The 22440-nt window shown below is 39.4% G+C and overlaps 1 protein-coding gene across 1 annotated transcript in view; it reads left to right on the top strand.

Annotated features, from left to right (window-relative positions):
* The window catches only part of STK39 (serine/threonine kinase 39), a 318732-nt gene extending 296560 nt beyond the window's left edge, over window positions 1–22172 (top strand). The window contains exons 17-18 of the mRNA XM_036747781.1: window positions 13311–13375; window positions 20510–22172. Coding sequence (XP_036603676.1) covers window positions 13311–13375; window positions 20510–20584 — 140 coding nt within the window. The 3' untranslated portion in view covers window positions 20585–22172. The remainder of the gene's footprint in view (window positions 1–13310; window positions 13376–20509) is intronic.
* The last annotated feature ends 268 nt before the right edge of the window (window positions 22173–22440 follow it).

The following is a 22440-nucleotide window of genomic DNA, read 5'->3' as shown; positions in this document are numbered from 1 at the left end:
AATAGAAGGGAGGGCAGATAGGGGGAGGAGGTATTCAAAAGCAAACACTTTGAAAAAGAGAAAATTGAATAAAGGGGGACAGGATAGGAAGGAGCAAAATATAGTTAGTCTTTCACAACATGAGTATTGTGGAAGGGTTTTGCATAATGATACACTTGTGACCTATGTTGAATTGCTTGCCTTCTTAGTGATGGTGGGTGGGGAGGGAAGAGGGGAGAGAATTTGGAACTCAAAGTTTTAAAAGCAGATGTTCAAAAAAAAAGTTTTTGCATGCAACTGGGAAATAAGATATACAGGCAATGGGGCGTAGAAGTCTATCTTGCCCTATAAGAAGGTAAGGGGAAAGGGGATAAAGGTGGGGAGTGGGGTAACAGAAGGGAAGTCTGACTGGGAAATGGGGCAATCAGAATATATGCAATCTTGGAGTGGGGGGAGGGTAGAAATGGGGAAAAAATTTGTAATTCAAACTCTTGTGAAAATCAGTGCTGAAAACTAAAAATATTAAATAAATAAAAAAAAGAAAAAACAAAAATAGAAATGGTATTCTGAAGTTTCACCAAATTATCAATGACAAAAAAGGTTAATAACCCTTCCTTGGAGAGAGCCTTTCATTCCATAGGTCAGAGATGTCAAATGCAAATCCCTGGCATAATTTAGCACATTGATATATAAATGAGTTGTGGTCAAAATGTAAATGAAGGTAAATCTTGCACATCTAAGTATGTGCTATTATTATAAGGAGAAGGAACAAGTTAGAAAAAGGTTATATACTGAGTACTTTGCTGATGGGGCTGGGGGGGAGTGGGAAGTAGAATTATTCCTTCCCTTTCCCTCCCCACCATGATCTTTTTTTTTAACCTAGATAGATTCATGACTTGGTTGCCTGATGCCTCTTTTTTCATTTCTCCCTGCCTCACCTTCTCTTTCTTTTTTTGTTTGTTTGTTTTTACTTCATTTACAGTTTAAATCATCAAGTTGTAGTTGGGCCAAATTGGGCAGAAAATTGTATTAAGACCCAGGAAGGTATTTTCTGGCTTTGTTTTGTTTTTTCTTTTTTTTTAAATATAAATTTATTTTTTAGTTTTAGTTTACAACACCCAGTTCCACAAGTTCCTGGGCTCCAAACCCTCTCTCTTCCCCCCTACCCCCCAAGACAGCATGTAATCCGACTGAGGTTCCACATATACCTTCACATTGAACCTATTTATTTAGTAGTCCAGTTGTAAAGAAGAATTATAACCAGTGGAATGAATCATGAGAAAGGAGAAACAAAACTGAAAAAAGAAGGGAAAAAAAGAGAGAGAGCAAAAAGTTTGCCTCAATCTGCATTCAGACTCCATTATTCTTTCTCTGGATTTGCATAGCTTTTTCCGTCATGAGTCTTTTGGAGCTGTCTTTGAACCTTGCATTGATGAGAAGAGCCAAGTCTATCAAAGTTAGTCCTTACAGATACCGAGTGTTTGTAATCGTGTATAATGATCTTCTGGTTCTGCTCCCCTCACTCAGCATCAGATGGTTTTCCCAACCCATGGGAGGGATACAGGCCTTTTCCTACCAACCTCATGCCAAGAAAGCATTCTTCCCTAGTGTTAAATATTTTTTAAGAGTTTTACTGCTAAGCACTGTACAGAATTACAAAATTTACCAATCTTTTCAATCTCCGTCTTTCATGAATGCTTACAAGGTAGTAGGTCTGGCTCCTCCTTTGCCCAAGTTGGGGCTGAGTTATCTCAGATCTGAGTCACTGGCCAATGAAGTTGGTTCGGTAAAAGGGATCAGTGTCTCTGTTTCCCTGACCATTACCTCTGAGTCTGGAAGACTTTGTCCATCACAGGTATTAGTTTTTCTTAGGGTCTCTAAGGGCAGCTAAGTGGCACAGTGGATAGAGTGCTCAGCCTAGAGTCTAGAAGACTCACCTCCCTGAGTTCAGATCTGGCCACAGACAGCTGTGTGGCCCTGGCTAAGCTACTTACCCCCATTTACCTCCAGTTGTAAAATAAGCTGGAGAAGGATATGGCAAATGACTTCTGTCTTAGCTAAGAAAACCCCAAATGGGCTCGTGAAGGGTCGGACATGGCTGAAATGACTAAACAACTAGCCAGGCTCTTGGAGAAGCAAGTTATCAGATAGGATCCTGTCTTTACTCCTTCTTGTATTTAGATCTTTCTGTTGCTCTCCTCCAAAATTTTCTCTTGGATCAAACTATCTGTCCTATTTTGCTGTTCTACTTCACCTCTGTTTTTGGAGATCTTGAGTCTCTGGCCTTGAAAATTGTCCCATCGTTTGATCTGTCCTTTCTGCTCTAGGTATTTGAAAGAGATTCCTGTGGCCATCTGTCATTCCCCTGAGGCCATAGACAGTTGTGTTTCCTTTTCTCTGGACTGTAGGTGTTCTTAACCTTGGGTCCATGAATTTGTTATTTTTGGTTTTGTTTTGTTTTTTAATATTTTGGTATTTCAGTATGTAACCTTGGCTTGCATTGATGACGTAGATTTATACCATAGGACACAAATTCATAGCAATTCTATACTTTGAAGCATAGTTAAGAAATGGCTTGTGTTTATGCCTGAAGTCAGGAGGCACCCTGCTTCAAAGGGTCATAGAGCTAGAAAGGAATGTAGGTCTTCCAGCTTTTTCATTATTATTCAGTCATTTCTGTCATGTCCAACTCTTTTTACAGATGAGGAAACTGAGACTCAGAGTTAAATGATTTGCCCAAGTCCACACTGGTGGTGAGTGGAAGAACTGGGATTCAAACTAGGGCCCTCTGACTCAAAAGCCAGTGATTTTTACCTGCCCTATCCCATGGCCATGCATGCACACAACTTACGCAGGAAATTCTGTGAAATCAAGTAGAACATGAGTTTGAGGACAGAGACCATTTTACTGTTTCCCTTTGCATCCGTAGTACAAGTAGTAGACTTTAACAAGTGCTTATTGAATAGCTTTGGTTGAGCCAAGTGTTCAGTCCTGGCCTGTACTTGAGACTCCCTACTCAACCTTTATTAAGTTTTAAAGAGTAACCCAGGAGAGCTGCTTCTGAGACTGACCCATCTGGACGGGTCCCGGAGCTGCCCAGATTATAGAATCCCTTATTAAAGGATGATTTGTTAGCAAGGCATTGACAATATCTCAGGGTATCCTTGTGGAGAAAAATGGGAAAATGTAAGCTGTAGATGATAGTGGAGTTAGATGAATTTGGAACTAGTTGGATAACCAGATCCTGACTACATTCTGTTTTAACTTTTTAAGCAGTGACTTGTGTGAAGCCACGGATGGCATAATGAGCAGAATTGCAGGTGACACAGATCTTTAGATTTGGGAAGGAAGGCCATGTTGGGATGATTGGTTGTTTGATTTGGTCATCCAAATTGGTATCTAGAAAGATATTTTTAGACTAGAGCAGTGGGCCAGATCTAATTATCCTAAATCAAATAAAGATAAATGTAAAGTACTTCTCTTGAGTTGGGGGAGGGAGGGAGTTCCCAAGAACAGGGGAGGCATGATGGGGGTGGGGGGAAGGTTAGAAGGAATCTAGGTGATTTAATTGATAATAAGCTCCATGTAAATCAGTAATAGAACATGATAGCCACGAAAAAGCTAAAGCTTATTAGATGTGTAGTGTCCAGGAAGAGGGAGGTTTCTAGTCCCATTCTACAGTACCAGTCAAACCATATATAAAATAATATATTATCACCCACTGTCTTCAAGTGCTTTACAAATCGTATCTCACAACAACCCTGGAAGGTAGCTGCCTTTATTTACCCCCATTTTACAGATGAGGAAACTGAGGTCAGTGGAAATTTAATGACTTGCCAAGGGTCATGCAGCTAGTAAGTGTGAAGCTGGATTTGAACTCAGGTCTTTCTGACTCCAGGCGTAGAGTCCTGTGCCACCACTGTGCCACCTAGCTGCCTGAGGTCCTTGCAGATCTTCCCGTGGAGGCTGTGTATGTGTAGATGGGATACCTGTTCGGGGGTGGGGGGATCCCCTCCAGTCCTGAGATTCTGTAGTTCTATGAAAGAGCCATAAGGCTTTAGCTTTCTTCCACTTCTGGACTGTACAGGTACTTTTCTAATGTTGCCATTTGGAGTTTAGCAATACAAATGCTGGGCTCAGAAGCTTTTAGGTTCTCTCTGTACTTCGTGTTTGTGCCAGATGGCTCTGCCTCAGTTGGCTGCTTTGCCCTGCAATTTACATAGTGTTGTTCATATGACTATATTTACTGTGTCATTAATTTTAAGTTTTTCAGAACTTTTCTCATTTGAAAAGTCATTAGGGTTAAGTCTCAAACTGTGCCATAAATTTCAGCTAACTAGACACAGTAGCATATGACCCTTGAACAAAACGCATCTGAAAGAAATGAATATAAAGTCTTCTCCAACAGATTGCTCCTTCTTGTTATCCCCACTCCAGCACTTATTTTTAATCTTTCCCTTTCTACTGGCTCGTTTCCTACAAATAGGCCCATGTCTCCCCTGTTCTGAAAAAAACCTTCAATTTGATCCTCCATCCCCACTAACCATCGTCCTATATCTTTTCTGAGCTTTGTAGCTAAATTCCTTGAAAAGGCCACCTACAGTAGGTGCCCCCCTTTTCTCTCCTCTCACTCGCTTCTTAACCCCTTACAGTCAGGCTCTTGACCTTAGCATTCCACCAAAACTCCTCTCTCCAAAGTTACCAGTGATCTCAGTTGCCAAATCCCTTTTCTCAGTCCTCAGTCTCCTTGAATGTCTCTGCAGCCTTTGACTCTGTAGATCAACTTCTCCTGCTTGATACTCTCTTATCTCTAGGTTTTTGGGACACCATTCAGTCCTGTTTCTCCTCCTACCTATCTGACCTTTCCTTCTTTTTCTCCTTTGCTAGACCCTCCTCCAGATCATGTCCTCTAACCATAAGTATCCCTCAGGGTTCTATCCTCCACCCTCCTCTCTTCTCTCTCTATACTACTTCTCATGAGGATCTATCTCATCAGCTCCAGTGGATTTAATGATCACCTCTATGCTGATAATTCTCAGATCTGCCCCAAACTCTCTGCTCACTACTAATCTTACATCTCCAACTACCTTTCAAACATCTCAAACTGGATGTTCATAGACATCTTATGCTAAACATTTCCAATTAATTCTTTCCCCCAAACCCTCCCCTCTCCCTTACTACCTTCCCTATCACTGTAGAGGGCAAATACCATCCTCCCAGTCCCTCAGACTCACAACCTAGGAGTCACCCTGGACTCCTCAATATCTCTTGCCTCCCCATTCCAAGCTGTTGCCAAAGCCTATGGATTTTACCTTTACAACTGCTCTCATATACACCTCCTTCTCTGACACTGCCATCCCTCTAGTGCCAGCTCATTACCTTACACCTCAATTACTGCAGTAGCCTGCTGGTAGCTCTGCCTGCCTTAAGTCTCTTGCCACACTAATCCATTAAGCAACCAAAGTGATTTTCCTAAAGTGCAGGTTGGAGCATGTCACCCTCCTACTCAGTAAACTATAGTGGCTCTCAGTTGCCTCCAAGATCAAAATAAAATCCTCTGTTTGGCATTCCAAGCAATAGGCATTCAATTCGTAACCTAGCCCCCTCCTACCTTTCCAGTGTCGTTATGCCTTACTTCCCTCCACATACTCTTTGATTCAGTGACACTGGCTTCCTGGCTGTCCCACAAATAAGAGACTCCATCTCAGCTCTGAGCATTCTCTATGGCTGTCTCCCGTGCCTGGAATGCTCTCCCTCCTCAAGTCCACCTCCTGACTTCCTTTAAAGCCCCAATCAAAATCCCATCTTTTACAGGAACCTTTTCTCAACCCCTCTTAATTGCAGTGCCTTTCCTCTGTTGATTATTTCCATTTATCCTGTAACAGATAGCAAGTACTTGGACATATATGCAAGTGACAATACATAACCCCAGTGTCCTTGCAGCTGTGTGTGGAGGGGGCACTCGGAGAGAGAGATCATGCAGATGGGGTTTTCCCAACTCTTTGGAACACTAAAATTATTAAAATATTTATGGGATAAGAAATCTGTCCAGACCAGGAGCTCATAACCTTTTTGTGTGTCACAGACCCCTCTAACAGTCTGGTGAACTCTATGGACCCCTTCTTAGAATAATGTATTTAAATGCAGAAAGTAAAATACATAAGATTACAAAGTAAGGTGTAATTTTCTCCCCATCATAGTATACGGACTGACTGAAATGTTTTCTTGGGCTACCAGGATCTGTGGATCCCAAATTAAGAACCTTTGACCAACTGAATAAAACCTTATTGCTATCAATTGGGGGAGGTGGCAGAGAGAAGGATGGGGCAGAAATACCATACAAGTGGGTATGTGTGTATTTATTTATATCAGTTAAATAACTAGGGGCCCCAGTAAAATGTCATATATGCCTTTGTTCTATTAGAAAGTTTTCTAATTAGAGAATTTCATTTTGGGTAGGAATAAAAAGAGTTATTAGGAAAAGATCAGGCCATGTGATAGAGAAAAGTAGCAGATTCTGAAGCCTACAGAAAAGATGGAGAAGAGATTACCAGTTGGTAATATGGACTGACTGATTTCATCTGGCATCATGGTGAAGTGGAAGAGCAAGGGCTTTGGAGATTTGGGTGTCAGCAGGCCTGAATTTGGTTCTCATCTCTGCTGCTGACTACCTTGGGCAAGTCCCTTCAACACTTCTAGGCCCAGCTTGATTTCCTCATCTGTAAAGTCAGGAGTTAACACCATATGATTTTAAGATGCTTTCCAGATCTTGTGGCTAGTCTTCCTGCCTCCAAATTTCTCCCCACTCCACTCCACTATGACATTAAAATGCTCTTCCAAAAGCACAGGGTGGACCACATCAGCCTCTTTCCCTCTCCCATTCAGTCAATGCCAGTAAGCTCCTTGTTACCTCTCGGACTGCACATAAAATTTTGTTTGGCTTTTAAACCCTTCATAACCTGGCCCCGTCCTACTATTCCAGTCTTCTACTTTACTTCCCTCCACGTGCTCTGTGGTGAAATGATACTGGCCTCCCTGCTGTTTATCACAAAGGACCCCCACCTCCTAATCCCATGTATTTTCGATGACTGTATCCGCTGCCTGAATGTTTTCCTTCCCCACCTCCATATCCTGGTTTCCATGGCTTCCTTCAAGTCTCAGCTAAAATTCCACCGTCTGGAAGAACCTTCTTCTAGTCCCTCTTAATTTTAGTGCCATCCCTAATTCTGCATGTATCTTGTTTGTATTTTTTCCTCCTAATTCTACTTTGTGTCTGTCTTAAATGTCTTTAGTGTTCAGTTAACATACTCAACTCTCATCCTTTCTTCCTGTATGAAACCTGGCACATATTAGCCGCCGTATAAGTAAATGCTTATTCTCTCCCCTCTTCCTCCTGACCCCAGGAAACTCTTCAGAGTTACTAACGATGGTAGTTTATTTCTCTTGGAAAATTTATGATAACATAAACAGCACAAACGAGGTAGGTAATCTTTGTGAAACTCCACAAGGTTTTTAATTTCAGAATGCACTTTTAAAATTCTTCATCTCCGCCTGCCATTTTGGGAACATGACAGAGGGATTCATTAAACATCCAGGAGAAGACATTTTCTGTAATTGCCTCTGCTGAATAGTGATATTCTTTGCTTTTTAGAAGCAAAGAAATTAAGTCTTATCTCAGTTCAGGTGGATGTAGAGGCTTCTCAGCCACCATGACTTAAAAGACTGGTCATTCTTCACACAAATGTTTCGCTTTCATCTGCTGTTTCCTTCCAAGGTAGAACTAATTCAGAATATCCAGGTGAATTGTCTCCACAATTCAAATCAGTGTACCAGCTTCATTGATTAATGTCCTCACCTGTTTAGAAATGACCAGTATAATGTAATTGCTAATGAAATCTACAATCATGACACTTAGTTTCCTCCTGCTCTTAAAACTTCAGCACAGAAAGCACCTTAAATCACTAAAGAAAATTCAAGACCAAAATAATCAGCTTCTCCAGTTTCAGCCTGTTCTAAAAATTGACCGTAGCGCATCCTTTCCCTCACCTCCCCCCCTGCCGAAAAAAAGTTCCAAAGCCTGTCACACCATTTTTAACCAAATGAAAACCAAATAATCATCCAGTTATTGGATTTAAAGTTATTGAAATGTAAAATAAAACTCTTTCCTGACTTTAATTTCTATGTTTAAGAATTACCAGAATGCTTAACCTTTAGAACCATGCTGAATACTCTTCAAGTAAACCTAACCTCAAGTGAGCTTCAGTAAGAACTATAGCTGTATGTTATATATTCCTTTATCTCTCACCTTTCCATCTTTTCTGAGGCAGCTTGGTGGTGTGCTGGATAGGATTCTGGCCCTGGAATCAGGAAGACCTGAGTTTAAATCTGTCCTCAGATACTTATTAGCTGGGTGACCCTGGGCAAGTTACTTAACCTCCCCCTCAGTTTCCTCATCTGTAAAATGGACGTAACAATAACATTGCAAGGTTGAGGATCAAATAAGATAATATTTGTAAAAAGCACTCATCATAATGCTTGATACATAATAGGAGCGACATTAACACCCTTTCCTTCTATGATTTTATAGTTTTTATGATAATTTTGACCTCCACTTTTTTCCTTCTATTATAGTTGTATATAATATATGTGCTTTTGTGATCAGATATTTTTCCTATGCCATATCAATCTCTTGGAACTCATTTTGGCTAATGTCAAAAGTAACGTTGACATTAGTCAGTTTTACATCTTTGCTGTTATGCCAGCTAGCAGTTATAAAGTCCAAGGTTTGGCATCTGTTCAGCCTAGCAAATAAACATAGATAGTTTGCTCATTAACAAGGCTTAGTGGAGTGTGTCACCCACACACTCCAAATGGTGATAGTTGCAGGTCTTTGGCAATATTAATGTAGTTATGAAAAAGAGGCAGTTTCTGGTGTACCTCTCATGGCTCACACCTCCTATCGTTGCTTGGTTTTTCTCCATCTTTAGACCATAAGTTCTCTTAGAGTTAGCTTACTCTATGATCCCTGTAGTGTTTCCAGCTGTACTGTGAACACATGGGGTGCAAAGAGGATGCTGATGGCTCAGACGTACCGTAAAGTGAGCATCTACCAGTGATCTTAGGGAAACTTCTGGTCTTAGCCAAGAATTTTCTTGCCTTTATTAGAATATATTAGACTTTGAGTTTCTATCACTTCTTTTCTCCCACAGTTTTCAATGGATGAATAAGTTAAATTAAATAAAAGACCAGCCACCAGTCGCTTATGTGGGGTTATTTTCTGAAATAATACTTTTATCAGAGGAGAAAAGTGTTTCTTTGGACTAATTGCTAGGAATATACAAACACAGACTATAAACAGTCATTACATAACTGTTATTTTCCAACTGTCAAAATGAGAATGGATTGAATAGTACATCTTATAAGGAACTTAGAGAAAAAAACGGAATGTAGAAGGTCAGACATGAGCTGCCAAAGAAATGACAATTCGGTTCTGTATTTTCTCTGATGGATTACTCCAAGGTCATCCCATTTCCTTCTCTATTTGGAAATAGAAGGTTTTGATCATTGAATTCTTTCACATACTGTGGTTACTGTTAATGTTTCATAAACACATGACTCAGAGGACCTTGTCATGCAAAAATGCAAATTTAAACTTCTTGTACTGGGGACCTTGTGAGGAACAGTGGAAGGGAATTACTCACTTTGTAAGATCTTTTTGGAGAATGAAAAGGACAAAGGTGTGACCTGGGAGTAACAAGGGCACTTCCAGTCAGTGACTTATTTGGAAAACATATAGCACCTTCTCTTCTTCCTTTCTCCCCTCCACCACTTACACAGATTTTGGACAAGAGTAGTAGGTAAAGAAAACACTTAGTAATGAGAGAAAGTGGTTAGGAAGGAAAAATTGGAAGATAAAAGTACTAGGAATAGGTAATGTCCTGAGGTTTCACTCAGAAAATAAGGAATGGTTGGCAGGAATTTGAGTTAAGACAGTTAGGGATTGGGGGAGGGAAAGCATTTTCAAAAGTCACATTTTGTTCAGAGACTGGAGAGAGTAAAACATGAATCTTGGCATAATCATCACATGCCTAAAAAACCTTAAAATAACCACCACCACCACCACTCAGCCCTTTTCTATATACACCCCAGGTAAGGAGCATCTTTATTTTTGAAATCCAGGTGCATAGTAAGAAGAGGGGGGAGGGAAACAACACAGTGATCACCCTTCCTTTTAATGAGCATTGCTACTGGAGGGGAAAAAAAATTAGCATCACCCTGAATTTTATGTGATGTCAGTTAAATGAAGGTGTTTTATAGCACTTTACAACAAATTAGAATCAAGTAAATTGAAAATAAGCCTAGCAGCTGGGAGAAGTAATCAGGTAAGTGGCCAGTTTTGCTATTTTCGCTTTGAGCTGGATAAGAGAATTTGAATTTCTAATGTCCCTGAGGTACAGGATTCACAACTGGAGAACATAGTTTTTAGGGTGATTGTTTTAAATAGCTAACAGCTCAGTCTTGCCCTCTAGTACACAACTTGCTTTTCGAAGCTGCTGGGAAAATCAGCAATGGTATGTGTATGCACCCAAGCAAGCATTGTCTATTGACATAGGATTGAGCCCCGCTTTGGGATGGAACATCTAGAGCAGAGTGGAAATAGATGGCCCGGAACGAGGTAGTAAATCATCAGTATTAACTGAGAGAGACTGTTTGTGATGGAAAGGAGCAAAATTCAAATGATGACTTTATGGCTGCTCATGAAACAGCCCAAATCAGAGAAGCCACTAGAACATTTTATTTCTTAAGAAAATGAGTGCTGTGCTCAGTTGCTACAATTTGCATATAGTCAGAATGCCCAGACTTTAAAAAAAAAATGCAGATTTTTTTTCTTTTGCAGAAATTGTGCAGGAAAAAAACTTCTGTTTTTGTTTTTTTTTTTTTTTGGTGGAGGTAGATGTATAAGTTTGTATTTCAGAATACTCTGGGGTTGTTGTGTTGTGTTTGTCCTTCGTTTTTGAAGAGGACCATGGTATCAGGGAAATGATGACATAACTTGCCAGTTGACTTTGATTTGAGTGAGGGGTGTACAAGGTCACCAGCCTCCACCAAAGAAGTAAAAGAAGGATGGAAGTATGGACGGGAAGGAAGGAAGGAAGGAAAGAAAGACTTAGAATGAAAAGTGGTATGTTGAGGGGGTTCAGCTAGGTGGCACAGTGGGTAGAGTGCCAGGCCTGGAGTCAGGAGTCAGTCGTCTTCCTGAGTTCAAATTTGGCCTCAGATACTTTACTAGCTGTGTGACCCTGGACAAGTCACTTAACCCTGTTTGCCTCAGTTTCCTCATCTGTAAAATGAACTGGAGAAGGAAATGGCAAAACACTCCAGTGTCTTTGCCAAGAATATCCCAAATGGAGTTACGAAGGGTTGGGCATGACTGAACAACAATGTTGAGGAGAAAATGAGCATGGAGAAGAAGACAGTTGTTATTAGATTTATTAAGGAGAAATGGGTTGGATTGAACATACATACATACATTTCCTTATTTTGTTTGTTTGTTTGTCTCTGCGGTTCCCAGACAAAATGTAGTAAAGAAGTCAGAATTGATTTGCAGAGCAATCCTGCTTGCTCAATTTTTTTTTCAGTCGACTTAAAGGCCAAACTTTATACAGGTCACATTCTACTATTTTAAGCACCTCATCTCTTCCAGGCATTAGTTCTTCATGTTTGCAAGCTGTACTTTAAAAGCACTTAATTGTAGAATAGGAAGCTCTTTTTTAGTTTCCTTTTTGGAAAATGAACTATAATCAGTGTCTCTTCTCAAACAATGATCTGTTTATCTGATTATAACGATTTAGGATTTATGTTTGGTAAAGGCCAAATGAGACAGCAATCGTTGTCTTTTTTATAAATCAGAAGATGTCCCGCAAGGGGGAAAATGGGGGGGGAAATTATTTCTTTACTAAACTCTTCCAGCGTATGATGACCCGCTGGCTCTTAAATGTGTTTTTGAAAAAAACCTACATATTTGTTCAGAGAGAGAGAGAGAGAGAGAGAGAGAGAGAGAGTGTGTGTGTGTGTGTGTGTGTGTGTGTGTGTGTGTGTGTGTGTGTGTGTGTGTTTCAGTATTCCTGCTAAAATGATGAAGAGGCAATCAATTGGCATTTTTCAACCTGAAATGACAAAATCAAATTCTGACCATGTTGGACGCAGTGTGACACTATTCAAGATTGTACTTAGATGGTTTGACGAATCACTGTGATTCAAAGCCTCAACATGTATGCCTGATGGGTAGAAAGTATCTACTGGTTTTTTTGCTACCTTTGTTAGGAGCAAATATGAGAAATCAAGCAATTTAAGAAGTTAGGAGATCAGATGTGCTTACTTTCCCCACCCCCATTATTTCCAGCAAAAGGGATGATTTTAATATCTCTTTGGGGTTTTTTTTAAATTTTTTTATTTTTAGTTTACAACACTCAGTTCTACAAGTTTTTGAGTTCCAAATTTTCTCCTCTTCCCTCCCCTCCCTCCTTCCCCCACAAGATGGCGTGGAACCCGACGTATGTTCTACATATACCTTTGCATTAAACTTATTTACACAATAGTCAAGTTGTAAAGAATTATGACCGTTGGAACAAATCATGAGAAAGAAGAAACAAAACCAAAAAAGAAGAGGAAAAAAAGAGAGAGAGCAAATAGTTTGCCTCAGTCTGTATTCAGACTCCGTAATTCTTTCTCTGAATGTAGATAGCTCTTTCCATCGTGAGTCTTTTGGAGCTGTCCTTGAACCTTGTGTTGCTGAGAAGAGCCAAGTCTATCAAAGTTAGTCATCACAGAAGTAATATGTCTGTGGTTCTGGTTCTCCTGGTTCTGCTCCTCTCACTCAGCATCGGGTCATGTAGGTTTTTCCAGGTTATTATGAAGTCCGTACGTTCCCCATTTCTTATAGCACAATTATCTCTTTGTTTTATGTCACCCTCTACTCACTAATAAATCTCTTTAGCCTGGTTGTTTACAAGGCCAAGTGTTTGAATAATTGTGGACCAACTTCATTCCTATTTACTCAGTTTCTTGTTTTATAGAATGGAGCATGTTTGGGGGGCATTATGGTTTATTTAAGTGTACATGAGCACATCATCAGAAAAATCCATTTGCTCTGAATACTGCCCAGCCTGTACTGCCCAAGAGCAGTTTAGACTGTGCAAACACAATCTCAAAGTGGCTGTGAGGTCTGTGTGAAACTGTTTGGAGAGCCATTCTCATTCAGTAATTGGAAAGCCAGTTGATACTGTAAGCCTTTCATCCACCCATCATCCTCTCTGTTTTTTACTTTACAGTTGCTGCGAATTTGCAGAAGATTGTAGATGACCCCAAAGCATTAAAAACATTGACATTTAAGTTGGTAAGTGAAATGCTGTGAAAAGTGACTCAAAAGGCTGGTAATAAAATGAATACAAAGAACAGTACTGCCATTTTGTTCCCTGTTTTTCTTACCTTTTATTGTTTTCTTTGGAGATCCATTACTGCTTTTAACACCCTCCTTAGTAGTATAGAACAGTTTTCTTGACAAGAAAATGTCTCTTGTTCAATTAGCCCATTTTCTTCTTTTTACAGTCCTGGATCAGTCAGAGTAATCACTTACTTATGAGTCCTGGAGGCTGTGCACGGTCTCTTCTTTGGGAAAGCATTGTTTGACTCTATGTTTAAAACCAATGTGGATCCAGAGTGGTATCCTTCTGAGGATGCTTCCAAACTGTGGTACAAGCAAAGTGCTATGAAATGTTCAAAATAGAAAGACAGTTGCATGGAAAGTTTTGAAGGTACTTGGAGGCAGTTGTGGCTTAGTTCAGCTGGTGCCTGATGAACAAAAGCATAACATAGGGTGTCCCCAAGGTCTTACTGCACTAAGGCTTTGGGGACACTGTGTATTTCAATGGTAAGTTTTCAGTGACCATAACAAGGGCAAGAGAGATTTCAGTGGCTTGTATTTCCCAGTAAATCAAATACCACTTCTGTTGTAGCTGCACAAAATAGGCTTTCCATTTAACCGTGAAGTTTCATTGATGGTTAGAAGGTGGCTGGGGCTGGGGAAAGATGGTTGTAGGGGAGGGCCAGGGTTAGCTTGTTTTCGTTTTCCCCCAGTAGTATATTGTAATCTTGAAGATAGGGGTGGTTCCATTTTTCTCTGTATATTCACAGTACCTGCACAGTACCTGATGGCATAATAGGCAATTAATAAATGTTGAACAGACCTGCCTGAAAGGGTTCACTTTAAAACTATAAATCAAAGCATTGAGATCCAGTCAAAACAATACCAGATATTTTTTAAAACAAAAATAACTAAGACTTTACTGTGAATTACATCTATTGATGATCTGTATTTTTCATTCCTTGTGAAAATTAACTGGAAAATGTGCTTAGCCAAAATTGCAGAATGATTAGTTACAGTAAATGCCAGGCTGCTGCCAATTAGCACTCTGGCTTTCAGCCCTTATCTGATTTCAAGTGACTGGGCTGCATTTAAAAAAATGACAACAACAACTCAGTTTTCAAAGAGAAATAAATAGTATCTGAGGAGTTTACATTGTTTTGGGAATAAAAGAATATTGTGTTGAGATGTAAAATGAGAAATTAAAGATAGGAAAACATGAGCATCTCTGTACCTTCAGGGATTAATACTATTCAGTAAGCTATTATAAATGATCTTTCAGGCCCCTTCAAGCTCTTAAAATTCTAGAATTTTATAATTTATTTTCCAGCTCACCTGCAATTTTTAAAGTCAGTAGATCATTCATGTGAGATATTTCTGGGCAAATAGAACTGAAAACTGACATTTCCATAGGAGAAACAATATGATGGAGCTGGGATTTGGACCCACTATAGTATTTATAGGTTGGATGATGTTGGGTAAGTCACTTAATATGTTTAAATGAGTCTCAGTTTTCTCATCCTTAAAATGGAAATGATAATACTTTCACTGCCTACTTCACAAAGTTATTAAGGAAGCATTTCGTCAAACTTAAAGCTCTACATAAAAGTGAACTGCTATTATAAGCTGCCTTTTGTTCATCTTAGGAATTGTATTAGAATTTTATACCTCAAAATAGTCCATCTTCAAACACTTTTCCCATTAAAATTAGCTAATTATTCTATATTTAGTTAATTTACAACTAGTTAACATATTTACTTGGATCTGAGTCAGCAGATTGAATTTTAGTTCTAGCCTTATCCTTGCTTGACTTGTTAAATGACCAGAGAAGTAACAGCCTCTCTGTCTCCCAGTTTTCTCACCTGTAAAAAGGTAATTATCAGCACCAACCTTTCTCTCTACTTTCTTAAAGACACCTAGAATATGTGCCTTTGAGTAGAAATTATGAAAGCCTTTATAGGGAAAACAGTATAACATAAGCCTCAGGTATGCCTTGCAGGCCGGTGTCTTTTTTTTTCCAGACCTTTTGTAAATTCTTTTGTAAATTTCTCTAAATGATATCAAGCCATGTGGCATAATAGTGAAACCAGTATAGAAGACTACTTGTCTTGGAAAGATACCCATGTAAAGGACCAATCTTCTTAAAAAACATTTTAGACTAAAATTTGTAGCCTGTTATTTATTGAAAGCTGCCAGTATAGAAAACGATCTCCTGCTTTCTTGGACCAATCTAGTCTGACGTTGTGGAAATACTGCTCATTTCTTATTCACTCACTCTTAGGACTGATTCCTTGTGATATTGTTGCCATCTATATTAGTTGACACAGGTTGAGATTGAATTTCATCTGTAACTTTCCTCCTGTGTTCCTAACCAACTCAGCTATATTGGTCTATCTTTCCTAGGGGAGAGATTAGAGATGCTGTCACATAGCGCTTCTCCTTCTCCACCAGCCCGCTCCCCCTAGATAGAACCCAAATACTTCACAGCCTAATAGTAATTGCAGTAAATGTAATTGGTCCTTTCAGCAAAATGAGAGTTAAAGATGTTAAATTAAATTAGGCCCAGAAGTGAACTGGTCACAACACTCAGTCTTCCTTCTAGCTGTGCTTAAAATATGATAGGTTCCTGCTTTTATTGTAAACTGTCAGCCAACAGGAGATCCTCTTAGCAGGGACAGTCTGACCTGTTTGTCTGCTGATTTTCTATGGGATTTGAACATCCTGATAAAGTCACATAGTTTCAAATGCATTTGAATAGGTCCATTACTGTAGTATTTTGTCAGCATTGCCACTCAAAAGCTTCATGCTATTTTTGGCCCTGTTCCTTTTAAAAATTTTCCAAATTGTTTAACACTTTAATTTTATCTTGTTATTTTGATTGGTTTTGAAGGACAGCATTTCCAACTTCTGGAAATTTTTGAATATGTGATAGCTTTAAAAAAAATACTGGTAGGTGACTTGGTTTCCTTTCATTTTGCCTATGTGCTGTCAGATATTTCTTAAAATGTTATACATACAGACACGTTTTGTATGTTTTATATATAGTATACACATGTTATATGCATGTGCATACATGTATTATATGTGTCTATATATGTGAGTGTGTGTGTACACACACAAGTATGTGTATGTAGTTAGTACAGGAAAAAAAAGAACTAAGAGGATAGAAATAACATCCATAGTATCATCTTTAATTCATTAGACAAAATGGTTGAAGAAGTCGTGGAGCTAGGAGCAGTAAGGCCCCAAATTTTCTTGCATTCATTATTCCCAAAGCATGGGTGCTATGGGGGTCTTCTTGCTGAAGTAAAATGTAGTATTGTGTGCCCAGTATAATTTTATTGCTTATTTTACATATCCTCTCTAAATACAAAGTGATTTTTGAATCATTTTTATTCTACTCTTCATACATCTCTCCAAAGTACAGTATTCTGGAAACATCCTATCTACTATTTTTGTAATTGGAAACAATATTTAATTGACTCTTGAAGGCAGAACACAGATCAGTTGCATGTTGATGATGTCTGATTTATATGTGTTTAACCTCTGCAACACAGCCTTTCTTTTGAAAGGTGGGACTAAATTTTAGAATAGATATTGCAGAGAGTTCACTAACCAGCAGGAGAAACTAAATCACACCGGGTTGCATGACCTAATGCAAAGTTTCCAAAAGTGGGAAGGAGGTTATAGAGGGAATAGGGAGAATAGAATTTGAAAAACCAGGATGGGAGCAGAAGTGTCTAGTTCTGTTGGACCCCAGAGAAGCAGTGGGTGGGAGTTTCCAAGAATGCCATTTAAACTTAAAGTTATGGGAGTGGAGGCGGGGAGAGACAACCACTTTCTAGTTGTCCAAAAATTAGAATGGGCTGCCCCTAGATGTGGTGGGTTCTCTCTCCTTGGAGAACTTCAAGCTGAGGCTGGAGGACCACTTGGCTTGCTGGGGCCTGAAGTGCTTTTGGGCTGGGCCCTGATGGTAGGGTTCAGGTCTCACCCTGAAAAATGATACTCAAATCTGATACCAACATCACTGACTGAGACACAGCTTTATTTCCCATAAAATACCAACTACTGAGTTGGTACAGGCCCCTGAATCCAGACATAAAATTTGTGAAACTGGTTCCAGAGTAGGGGTCATCTTCTTCCAGCAAAGGAAAAGGGTGGCTGCCGCAGAGACTCACTTCTCCTTCATATTCCCAGGGCTGACATATGAGGTGAAATTGGTGCTTTAGTGATGTGATTTAAGCTAAGAAAGTACACACACGCTCTCACTCTCTCTGTGTCTGTCTCTCACTCACTTTTTAAACCATTTTAATATCACTTATGTGCCAGGCACTGTGCTAAGGGCTTTATAACGACCTCATCTCATCCTTACAACAACCCTGGAAGGTAGGGGCTATTATCATCTCCATTTTACAGCTGGGGAAGCTGAGACAAGCATTCAAGGGATTTGCCCAGGGTCTCACGGTAAGTGTCTGAGGCTGGATTTGAATTTTCCTGACTCCAGGCCTAGCCTCTATCCACTGAACCACCCAACTACCCTATTCATTCCTACTCACCATAGAGTATCTAAAATTCTACCAGCTAAGGATATATTTGGATTTAGTCCTAAATGCTGTTTTCTTTAAAAAAAAAATAAATGCCCTGGAAAATTTATGGGGAGTTAATATTCATTCACACTTTAGTATGACTTAGTTTAATCAGGTTGCTTTTCTTCTGAAGCTGAAATCAGCTTGGAGGAGTTTGGAAGAGGATTTGATTGGGAGTGAGCAAGAAGAAATAAGTAATTGTATAATACTGTTTCTCTTGGGAGAAAGCCATTCCATGGAGGTATCTCAGTAAGGGGCTTTGGTTACTATGAGGTCACTGGCTTCCTGGAGGACTGGGGGAAAAACAGCCCTATGACATGGTAGGAAAGCTTGAAAGAAAGGGAAGTGGAGAGATCCTGAAGATGAATATTGCCTGCCTTGAATGGGGGAGGGGAGCCTTCTGCATGGACTCTGAGGATTGTTATCTAATTCACCCTTTGTAACTACTAGTTTTAATATCTCGTTAAAGGCATCACCATCAGTCCATTGAGTCATCCACAGGCCAGAAAATTGTTTATCTTGTTTCTGTCTCTAGCTTGATTTCCCCTTTCTTGATGTACTAGCCTGATGCCCAACATACTGAGGTCATTTATTGCCATTTTAACATTTTATAACCTTCACCACCATGATGGTTTTTGTCAAACATTTATTGAGATCCCATCGTAGGGATTCCATGATTAAAAATTTAGTTCCGTACCCCATCCCACTCCATCTTCTAGTATGCCCGAGGGCTTCCTATGATAAAGACCTATTAAAGCGGCGGGGGGGGGGGGGGGGGGGGGGGGGGGGGGGGGGGGAAGGGGGGGGAGAACTTAGAGAGTGAGGTAAGAAAAAAAGTGATAATAGAATGAAGATCGGTGATGAAAATGCTGACAGCATTTAAAAACATTTAAAACATTTTTTCTGGTAATGGCCATAGATTTATGCTGAACTTCCCACATGCTCTGGCATCATCTCCTTGGTGACCAAAACCACACAATTAGAAAATGCTGTTAAGGGCTATTTGCTCTGCATGTGGCCATGGAACACAAAACCAGCTGACCCACACAGAGATTGAAGAGCAAGGTATACATAATGGAATAGGGGCTCTTGGATTCAGAAAATGAAAAATATGAAGAGAATGGCAAGGCCGAGGGTTAGGCATAGTTTTCTCAGGGACTCCAGGGTTGGGGAACCTGTGGCCCTCTAGATCCTCAAGTGCAACCCTTTAACTGAAGCCATGTTCCGTGAAGCTAAAGGACCACACTTGAGCCCCTAGAGGGCTGCATGTGGCCTCGAGGCCACAGGTTCACCACCCCTGGTTAGGCTGACCACCTCACAATGAATTTGTACTTTGCTGCCTCCAAGCGTGTTTCTAACTCCTGTCTTTCCTCAGCTATTTCAGATATGTTGCAGAAAGTCATACCAGTCTTTTTCTGGTAGTAGATATGATATTCGCTATGAAATCAATAGTACTATTCAGATTAGATTTGATTTTTTTAAAAGAATTTCAAAAATATTTTACTTAAAAATTCTAGAATAATTTATCATCAAGGAGCATAGATTTACAAATCCACTTACATGTACTGTGTAATGGACCCACTTGAATACACTGTCTTTTTGTAGTGTTCTAAACATACATACTAATGCTAAGTAGGTTAATTGTGATGAATTGGAAGGAGATTTAAAGGGCTCATTTCCATGGGAGACTAATTATTGTGACAGTGGTTTAGCAGGATGCTTGCCAAGAAAAGGGTCATATAGGGTTATTGATGTTTAATTCACCATTCCCCCACTATTTATCAATCCTCTCCTGCCCCCCACCCCCATTTCTTGAACTGTAAAGTGTCCAGATCTTGATTTCTGCACCCAGCAGCATGAAGGGAGCAGCTTAGAAAAGATGATGAGCATAATGCTGTATATGGAGTAAGTTAAGGGGGAAAATTTTAAGGACATTTAGAAATGAGTCAGTTCAGTATTGGGAGAGTCCGACGACTCCCACAGATTTTTGAAGTAAGAAAATAAAGTTGTGTTTGACATAGGAGGTATGTATAACCTAACGTTGGCTAAAGTGCCACTAAGAGATTTCTAAGAAATATTATCTTGTAGGATATTTTTTAGAATAAAGCATTCAGTGGTATTTAAATATTAGCTATTTCAACTAAAGATTGTTACCCTGGTCCTTTCTCAAGATGAGCTAATTATTGAGGAAAAGCAGATTATACTTGAGGGAAAGATTAGTCGGAGCACTTCCATTCATTTTCTCACTCTTCCATTTTTAATTAACAACATTTAAGCTAAAAGCATCTTTTAAATATCAAATTTATTTAATGGAGAAGATTGGTGTGCAGTTTATTGGAAGTAATCAAGGCCACTCGCCTTATTTGTAAGCTGAAACACCACCATGTAACAAATCTCTTCCCACCACTTTACTGGACCCTTTAGAGGCTAGACCATGTGTAGCTGAGCAGGTAAGTGTGCAGTTACAACATTTAAAAAGGAAAACATAAACCGTTATTGAAAGTCTTACTCCTCATTTCAGGCTTCTGGCTGTGATGGGGCAGAGATCCCTGACGAGGTGAAGCTGATTGGCTTTGCTCAGTTGAGTGTCAGCTGATGCCTGTGGCTGGATATCATCCTCAGCGCCCCCCATCCCATCCTCATCCTCAGAAAAATCAGAAGGTTGTGAAGAGACCTGCTTAGATGAAAAGGGGGAAAAGAATTGAACACAACAGAACACCACCACCACCACCACCACCCCCACCACCCCACCACCACTCACCGAGTTCTGCGCCATGCTCCAGCAATTCACATCAGAATCAACAAACCCCACGGCCGCACAACTGCTGCTAGTTTGTCCAAAAGCTATTCAATGTTCTGAGCAACCAATTTGGATCTCCCCAACTGAAACCAATCTGGAAATGCACTCAGGTGGCCCTATTTATTGGTAATAAAAGGAATTTTCTATCAGAAACGTATTTCTTCTTTCATTGTAAAATTTCTGTGATAATACTTTAATTGTACATCTGACAATACTGCCTCTTTTATGTTGTACTTAGAAATTAATATACTTATAAAAATTAAGATTTATTAGCCAAACTTGAATTCTAGTTTTAAAACTGACTGTGAATTTTATTTTTCATATATTTATGCTTTACACATCTTACCTATAAGGAAAACAATGGTTTGATTATGTGCTACTTGCAGTTAATCTCCTGTTATTTAAAGAAAAAAAAAAGTTTCAGGTATATCTTTGGAGTATTTGTAACTTCTAGTTTTTGAAATGACCTAATTAGGAATTAGGAAGCGTATTATGTTGGTTCGTTTGTCTATAAACCAATCCACAATCTGATTGTCTCTAGGGAGTGGGAGGTGCCTTGCAGACATTAATATTAAGAATGTGCCTGAGGCTGCTTTATTCTAGAATAGTCTCAGTTCTAGGAGTTTCATATGCATCCTGTCAAATACATATGTTTGGCTTAAGTTTTGCTTTCCTGGGGCTTTATGAGCTAGAATACTATAATATGATGTTGCCATCAAGCTAGACCGCTCACTAACTCTTCCCATCTCTGATTTGGCTTCTTAAGTGATAGGACTTGTTTTTATAAAGATTAAAAACTTGAAAAACAAAAGGAAAAAAACGAAACAAACAAGAATCCAAGCTTTACTTGAAATTCTGCAGAATACCAAGATGGAGAGAAAATAATAATAGGGCTTTGTGCAATGACTAAAAGGTAAATTGCTATTAAGTTTCAAGGATGAACGTTTTTGGCCCAAATAGCCCTCTGCTTAAGTTGTGACATATCTAGATATATATTACGGAACTAGTAAAACTTTAGGATTTTCAAAATTGGAGTATCCTGTCAGGGAGGTAGACTCCTTGAACCATACCATGACTTTACTTGCTAACCCTAGATATGGCAGCTCTTTAAAATGTACTTTAAAACAGCAAATATATATTACTAAGAAAAGTTATTTATAATTGCCTTGTCATAATTGTTAAGGTGTTCTAGAGCCATTTGCATACAACTTAATGTAATTTCATTCCATTCTATTGTTTACACAACGATTACTCAAAGATGACTGCAAAGGTAAAAGGAGAATAAAGGTGTATTGCACAAAGACAGCGTTTGGGGCTTCATTCTTTCATATGTTTCTCTGCATTGCTACCCTCATGTTTCCTAACTTAGAATTTGTTACCCAACAATTCAATATACTCCAGGTCTTTCTGTGGGAAAAATCAATGTGGGAACTCTTCCCACCAATATAAATTCCCATCCTTCTCTGACTTTGTATGGCTAAAAATTCCCATCAGTCCATAGAAAGGAAACCCAGTGATGGATCTCTAAACTTAGCTAAAATGGTAGTATTAATATAGCTAACATTTGTATAATGTTTGCTGTGCTCCGGGCCCTTTACTAAGCACTTTGATGATTGTTCTCTCATTTAATCTTCACAATCCTGGGAGGTGGG

The sequence above is a fragment of the Trichosurus vulpecula genome, chromosome 2 (genome assembly GCF_011100635.1).
Source record: "Trichosurus vulpecula isolate mTriVul1 chromosome 2, mTriVul1.pri, whole genome shotgun sequence".
Lineage (NCBI taxonomy): Eukaryota > Metazoa > Chordata > Mammalia > Diprotodontia > Phalangeridae > Trichosurus > Trichosurus vulpecula.
The sequence above is the reverse complement of the archived record's forward strand: the minus strand, read 5'-3'. Positions and strand labels throughout refer to the sequence as shown.